We start from the raw sequence: 8,367 nt of genomic DNA, 5'->3' as shown, positions 1-8,367 counted from the left end.
CCAATTTGTGGTTGGAGGAAAAACACTGAGGTGATGCTCTCCCTCTTAAAGATAACTCGTTGAGGCTTGCGATGTAGATCAAGTTATCCAAACATAGTTTAACTATATCTTGTATATTGCAAACTCAATTGTTAAATTGAAAGCATGTAAGTACTTAAAAGAAAAAAGAGTTGTTTTTTATTTTGTTTGATGAAAATTTGTAAGCTATTTCAATATTTCTTATGCAATACAAAAATTTATATTGATGTATCAAAAATGTTAATTTAAAAGTTGAAAATTTTCCTAAATTTTTCTATTTTCTTAGGTACAGTAGAGTATGTTGTTACATGATTATTGTACTTTATTATTTATATTTTTATGGGTGTAATTTAGAATGTATGATGTCAAGTGCGAGAATATTACGATTTAGGTGACACCAACCTTGTAAATCCTTGTATTATTTTTTTCCTAATTTTATTTATAAATTACCCATAAGAGATGAAATCATTTCACCAATAGTGATAAAAGAGCTCATGTAAAGATGGAGTTACAGTTATCATTTGGACTTTGGGAATTTGAACAAAATACCTGTGTCTCATTTGGGATATTCTATTTTTGGGTTGTTGAACATATATAAGGTGTTGTAAGTGCATGTATGACAGTTAAGGCAGATGTTATAGGTTCTCATGCATCACTATGTGTAGTGTCATAAATTGTAGCCCTTTACAATTTCACATTCCTTTTTGGGTCCTCACTTTAGTGTGCCCTCTCATAGCTCATTTCAAGCCTATTTTTGGCCTTGTCACAACCAAACTATCATCATATGCTCATGAGGTGACAAGATCTTATGTCCTGAGACCTTCTACTTTGCAACCATCCTTCTTTGCTCTTTTTTTTGGTTGACTAGGGTGCCTAGAACCATAGTTGTAGTGGAAAAAGCTGTCTAGTGCCATAGTCCCTTTGAAAAGCACCCAAAATCAAATGTGTGTGTGTCAGTTCTTGCCATTTATTATCTAATCCCAATATTTTGATATGATCATTGGAAATCAGCCTATAATAGGAAATACCTTGTGGTCCCTATATAAAGACATCATTTCTAATATATTTTAACACCAAACAATCTTAGTATCATTGAGATCATTCCGTGAGAAATCATTATTGAGCAAGTGTCTTTGAATCTTAGCATTACATGGGAAGAAAGCTACAAAAACCTATATGCAAGAATATTTTCATGATTGATTTTTTATGTCTTGTCACATGTCATGTTATTGCATCAACCCTTGAAGGTCTTATCCAAAGAGCATTGTATCACCACCATTTTCAAGCCTAAGGTAATATCATTTCAATTAGACATTTCCCTTTAGATTTAGCCTCTACCCTACCAAGGTAAGCTCTCTTTTCTAATCAATCATAGTTGTAGTGGAGGTTAACACCAACCAGATGTTTGACTTACACAAGCCCCTATATAGCAAAATATTTCCCTTCTCTTTTATTTACATGTTATAGGTTTGACTACCAAAAGATGCATGTTTGTGTAGAGTAGACTAAGATGTATACAATTTTAGATTTTAAACAAGAGAAAATTCATGAACTATGTTGATTAACACACATGTGTGACACTTTTTGGGTAGATTTCAAAGGGAATTGATCTACAAAGAATCCTATTTTCAAATCCAAAGTTTTAACAAATGGAAGCACATCTAGGACTAGGGCGCCTAGCACACTTGTCTAGTATTTTCATGCTTAGATGTCAGCAATAGGTTCCTTTCTATATCTTATTTCTAGATACGTCTTTATGTGCTATCTTTCTAATCTTTTTTGTCTATTTATGTTGAATCTTGTCAATTTCCTAGCACTTTTACCCAATTCTTGTATATTTGATTCAAATGACATCAACAACAACAACAACAAAAAGAGGAAATAATTAGATACAACATCTAGCTCTCTTTTGGAATTAAAGTTAGATCTTATTAATGATCTCCTCTACTAAAAAGTGAAAATAATGATAAATTGAGTTCTTAGTTTACATAATAAGCTAAGACTCATGTTTCCACCATTTCGCTATGAGTGCATTTATGACAGATGACTACTATATTGGTCTGACTTGGTGAGATGTATTATGAAAACTATAATAACATATGTAGGTGAACATTTTGAGCTACAAGATAATGTTTTCTATGGTAGATCACATTTATTTTTATCATGGTATTTTGGAACCTTGTTTTTCCCCATGGCAATGTTTTATAGTGGTATTTTGGGCCTCCAATATTCTATATATTAAGGGCTTGAGATAGAGACATCATGGGAGTTCATTTTGGTACATATGTGTTGTTGGATTGAAGGTTGAATAGGAGAAGGAAGGAAGGATTGCATGTAATCTCGATTTCATATTTACAAGCATAGCCCTCTCTTCTTGGATTTTCTTCCTCGAAAGGATTTCTCCATGTAAATCATATGTTGTAATATGTTCTTCTTGTGTTGTTGATTTATGCTTCCTAATTTCTACTATCTTATGATGAAATCATGTACATTTCTATGATGTTTTATCTTCATCCTAGATAGGTTTAACAAGCATGTTCAAGTGGTGATTTTTGGCGTAACAAAGAAGATGAATATCTCCATGGTTTTTCTATTAAGACAACTAAATTTTCAAATTTGCATACAATCACAAATTTTCATTGAGCATAGTCTAAGCATTGAATATCATCAATAATTTTATTGGATTAGAGATTTCCAACATGTTGGTTCCCAAATCAACAGATTCCCAAGCCCTAAAGATTTAGCCAACTTCTTATCAACAGGCTCAAGATTGGATTTGGGGCCAACGAACAAGATTCAATGACAAGATTGAAATCTCCTGCTCTTTTGGCTCTGTGAGACCAAGGCAAGTAGACCTAAGTAATGCCTAAATAACTCACATCTTCCAACATTCATGACATTACATATTACAGCAGATATCTCAATATGAATGTGCCAAGGAAAGTGCATGAAACTTAGATTTGGCTACAATACTCGCTTATCAACTATCACTAAGCACTTGGGATGTTTTCTAGACTATACCTACTCCTAAAACTAACACCTACAAACAGAAAATAAAAGACAACTCGGAATAAGATTTGATTTTCAGATTTAACATATGGTCCCCCTTATGTTATTCACAAGAGTAAGTCTTAGGACAACCCTTTATCCACCTCTAGATTCAGAAAATGAAGCATGCATTCATGACAATAGCATACAACACAAAACCAGTAACCTTTAGAACATCAATGCATTACAATGACAAGGCTTCAAATAAACATTTTGATCACATTCTTATTAATCCTGGAAATGTACAATAAACCCCAGTATTTAAAAGCAAGATTTAACATGCTCCTTGAGCATGAGCCTCAAAACTAAACACTTATCACAACAAATGTGTGACAAAAATAATTAAAATCCTTGATTTCTTTGATTTAAAAGAGAACTGAACATACCCGGAAGACATTACAGTATGTTACTACATGAATCTTTCATACTAACTTGCTTGTTGCTGTCAAAAACATCATCACAACACTCAGAAACTAAAAATATCAAAAGATTTAGTCCTAAGCTACCCTGCACAAAACCATTACATTGCTCACTCGGAGCCAAAATCTGGAACCTCTTGAGAATGAGAAGAAGAGAGAATAAAGATGAAACAAAACAGAGCTATCATCCTGGTGGCTCTGTCAGAAAATAGTCTCCTATTTGACATTTAAACAGAATCATTCTATCTCCCTTTGTTTTTGCCTAGATGTCCCTCCCTCTATCTGCAAATAAAATCTTTATACCTTGTATTCTGCTTGCACTTTGAGTATTATCTTCATGGAGTTTTGTTCCCTCTATTACCACATGTGTGCTCATCTGGAGAATCATTTTTGCTCATGGTGAAAAATATTCTGACTCCCTCACTTTACCTTTAGTGGCAAAACGTGTCTACTTAAATTCCTCTTGGCCCTCATGTATTGAAAATATTGGGCATTAAATACCTTTCGAGCAACAATCAGCAGTGTTCTCAGACGATGTGCCTTTGTTCTCAGAATACTCGCACGCCTTTTCTCACTTCCATACCTTGCTTGCATTTTACCCACGATTGGCACAGGCAGAGAGGATGCTCGATTTACCTCAGTTGAAGGCTGCGAGGTAGTGGGGAAGAGCCTTCTTCCCGACTAGCCCGCTATCCTGCACCTCAAATCGGAGCTTCAAAAAATCCTGTGGGGTAAAGTTTTTATTAAAACCTTCTGCATCGTGCCCCACCAAAACCTTTGCATAGTAAAGGCATGAATTTCTATCACAAGGCAAATTTGAAATTACAATTTACTCCTCCCCATTCACGTGATCTCAAAATATTCGCATTTCACCATTGAATATTTTAAAATTGCTATACATGGCTCGCTCAATATAGTCATATTGCGATTTCTTAACCCCATTAGTTTTTTATTTTAAAATATAGCCCCTGCTCGCATGCCCTCATATAAAATTCAAATCATTAAAATGATTTAAGATATATGTCCAACCCAATCCTCCTCTACACATTTGTTAAATCAGCCAATATTATTTGCCTAGTTATCCAGATATAATTGGTTATTATATTATTTAAATCATAACAATTTAAACAATATTTTCTAGAGAAACGTTGACTGGAGGTGTTTGAATGCTAGAACATGAGTGGGTAATCATTAAACTTGACGTTTTATAACCTTGAATTCTAGCCAAAAACACTTGAGTAGCTCCCGAAATCGGCCTTAAAAACTGATCAAAACACCTCCTTGAGGCTTGAAAGCAAGCACACAAATAAAATGTTATACAGAGAATTAAGGGAATCAAACACATTCCCAAAATGATGTATGAGGTGCGAGATTTTAATCTTCAAATTCGCCTACTCAGTCACTTTGTGAAACTGCACTTTTCAAATCATATTGAAAGTCACTTAATCCCCGATTTGAAAAAATATCAAAACTTCATTTTGGGAGCTAGCACTTGACACACTTGCACATCTGGATACCTTGAGAATGTAGGTGAGAGGGCTTGGCCTAATTCCACCACATGTATAAAATATTAATCTCCCAACTTGCCTTCTCTAAAAATTTTGTAGATGTTGCTTGTGAAATCTTGAAAAAGTGCATCAGGAATGGGCCTTGAAAAAATAGCAAACAAGGAGCTGGGGGGATACAAACTGGAAAAATGGTAGATAATATTATAGAAAATTATGGGGGACAATCACCTTTGCTTGTAGGTCAATATGTGATGAAATAAAAATTTGGATGTGGGGCTACGGTTTACACAGTTCAGCTTACAAATCTGAACTTTTTGCAAACGGAATGGACTTTGAAAACTCATCAAATGGACACATGGGGCTATGTAAATTGGCATGGGGATTTATAAAAATGTAGAAAATCACTGGAAAATATAGTAGGGCTTGATGATCAACTGGTGCAAAGATGCAATGCCTCAAAGAGGGCTTGCTCAAAAAGGTAAAACGGCTGCAAACAGCAAACTAACTTCTGGACCTCAGAACAAGGGCGTCAAAAACACGTCAAAGCTGATCTAAATAGGCTGAAAAATGGATATATGGCCTCTCTAATCTAGGTGCTTAACACTTTCCCAAAGGGATTTTGCATGAAAATCCATGGGTGCAAAATTACAAGCCCTTAAAGTGAGCTACTTGGGCTTACTCAGGAAGGTACTTTCTAAGTGGTTTTTCAAAATTTCGAACTTGGGCCTTCAAAATTAGGCAAAATTTTTAGGTCCCAACACAACAATTTCTAGCAATTTACCAATATTTTTCTCATATCATTTATGATCAAAATGGTAGTGATCTATAATTATGGCTACATACACAATAACAAAAACTTGTTCCCACAAAATCTATTGTGATTGTGTGTGTTTGTTCTCAATCACATTTGTTGGTTATTTGTGATTGGATGTGTTGATTTCCAATAATTTCTTTTGAGTAATTATGATTAAATTTGTTTGTCTCCATTCATAATTATTATGAGTAGTGTCTCCATGTTCATTAAGTAAGTTTGATCCTACAAGGAAGCATAGTGAGGCAAGTCCCACTATTGCTTGTCATGAGAAGATTCAACATGTATGTCTCTACTCTTACCTTATGTTTTTGATGAACTATTGAATGTGGTCATCAAGTATTGCTAGTCCACCTATCCCCATTTGGAGAATAATATTATATAGGTGATGTTAGAAAAATTACTTCATTCTTGTGGGTTTATTAGTGTGTCATACAATGAACATTTTTTTATTGGTTGTGGTTCATTTGTGTGTATTATGAATTTTTAAAACATGTGTATTTAAAGGAGTGGTTATAGGAGTTATCAAATTAACCTTATAAATATTTAATGTGTATTGAATGGATAAAATATAGGAGGATAGTATTATTTTTGTGTTAAATTAGTATTCTAAAATTTAATAAATATTGGCCTTAGAATGTAAGAAATTGAATTTTAAAAGTGAGGGACAAGATTGTGCCAATAATCCTATTCATGAATCAAAGATCACATTAGTGATCCCATCCAACTATTAAGAATTGTTTTAGAAAGGTTTTGATCAAACAATTTGACATATCTAAATGTTAGATTAAGCCTTAGATGAGTGAATACAATAAAATGATTAAATTATATCTACAAACACTATATATTCAAACATCAACTTAAATAACAAAATAAAACAAAAAATAAATAATAAAATAAGATATTTTTTTAATAGTTAATTAGAATGAGAGACTACTATTAAAAAGATAGACTATAACTTGAACCTAAACCAGCAACCAAGGCTTAACCCATGAATCAAAATATACATATTTTTACTTTATAATATATTAAATATAATTTTCCCCAACTCTTGCTACTGACTCCAACTGAGACTCCATTAAATTGAGCTGGTGTGGACTACTTATTAGACAATATGGTTTTATACATTTGATCCACAACAATTCAATGTAAAGAAGAACTAGATAGTATTTTTATTAAAATATTTTCAATACATGTGACCATTGCCAAAGTGATAGTCAAATATTGAAGAAAACTCCTTTTTATTAATTTTCTCCAAAATAACAAACACTCAAATACAGAGTATACATAATTTTTGGAGAAGTCCCACACTTAAAGCAAACATATATCTATTTTCTGCAATAGATTTATTATGAGCACTGGAAATCAGAAGAGATGGTGATGCTTCTTGCCACTGGCTTCCTCAGCTTCTTTCTTGTCTCCTTTCTTCTCATGGTGTTCATGGAATGCAAATCCACCACTGCCCACAGCAGCAGCAGCAGCAATCTCCTCCTCTATCTTGTGCCTGTGAGCATGCTCTGGATCTTTCTTTGCTTGGTGCTTCTCATACTGTGATCACATCACACAACCAATATATAAACTCAGTAAAATGGACACCTTCAATTTTTTTGTTTCAAACCCTAAAAACAATAGCTTTAATATATATACAGTGTATATACATCAAATACTCATTTATTACAGAACAAATAAATTCAAACATAAAATAGTAGTCAATTTTTGTGATGAATAATGCCTCTGACACCATAATTGTGATTCAACTAGAATGAAAACGATCAATCTTTGATTTGAAATCAAAATTCAAAGACATCTTCTTTCAATCCTTTGACTTTAAACCAAAACAAAAGAAATAAAACAATAGTTTGGGCATATATTCAGTGTATATATATCAAATAAAGTAATACCATTGCAAATCCTCCAGCAGCCACAGCGCCGAATTCACCAACATGTTCCAAATGCTTGTGGTGTTTTTCCTCCTTTATCGCCTTCCCATACTTGTCTTCACTGCCATACTCAACAGTCGTCTGCTCTACATAAACGCTGTTCGCTGCATCAGCACTCACCTCCTCCTCTTTCTTGTGGTGAAACAGATGATGATGATGCTCCTCAGACATCCTTGAAATGAAAAAGTATGGATATATACACAGAAACTAATTGCAACTCAGAGCAATTGAAGAAACAATTTTAGGAAAATGCTGAAAACGAGTGATATGGAGATGGGGATATATACAATGTATATATAGCCCTGGAGGGTTGTGCGTGTTACGAAGGTTACCGCGTTTTCGACGATGGCTTCGATCCAGGGCATGATCGTGTGAAAGACGTGCATTAATTAATTATATCAATATCTTTATTGATGTCTGATGAATTAATAATTTATATTTGTTTATTTGTGTCTAATGCATTAATAATTCATTTATATTGTTTATTGGTATCAAATACATTAATAATGTTTATTGATGTTGAATTAGATGAGGACAACACGTGGGGAAGGTTAGTTCCAATTGTGGTTAGGACTTTACCTTACCCTACTGCTTATAGGAGTTTAGCTTTTATATATATAATT

The 8,367-nt window shown here is 33.6% G+C and overlaps 1 protein-coding gene across 1 annotated transcript; it reads right to left on the bottom strand.

Annotated features, from left to right (window-relative positions):
* Window positions 1-6,953: 6,953 nt before the first annotated feature.
* Window positions 6,954-8,019, bottom strand: LOC131074859 (abscisic stress-ripening protein 5). Its single transcript, XM_058011583.2, has 2 exons — window positions 7,706-8,019; window positions 6,954-7,352 (listed from the first exon to the last, which is right to left on the bottom strand). Exons 1-2 carry the CDS (start codon window positions 7,913-7,915, stop codon window positions 7,170-7,172), a joined length of 393 nt encoding a protein of 130 aa, XP_057867566.2. The 5' UTR covers window positions 7,916-8,019; the 3' UTR covers window positions 6,954-7,169.
* Window positions 8,020-8,367: the final 348 nt, after the last annotated feature.

Source organism: Cryptomeria japonica, chromosome 7 (genome assembly GCF_030272615.1).
Source record: "Cryptomeria japonica chromosome 7, Sugi_1.0, whole genome shotgun sequence".
In the NCBI taxonomy this organism is placed as follows: Eukaryota; Viridiplantae; Streptophyta; class Pinopsida; order Cupressales; family Cupressaceae; genus Cryptomeria; species Cryptomeria japonica.
The sequence above is the reverse complement of the archived record's forward strand: the minus strand, read 5'-3'. Positions and strand labels throughout refer to the sequence as shown.

Bases quoted from the DNA above. Each gene is read 5' to 3' on its own strand.
- LOC131074859 (XM_058011583.2), bottom strand. From the start codon at position 7,915: ATGTCTGAGGAGCATCATCATCATCTGTTTCACCACAAGAAAGAGGAG. The intron at 7,353-7,705 runs GTATTACTTTAT...ATGTGATCACAG, and splicing joins CTGCTGGAGGATTTGCAATG to TATGAGAAGCACCAAGCAAA.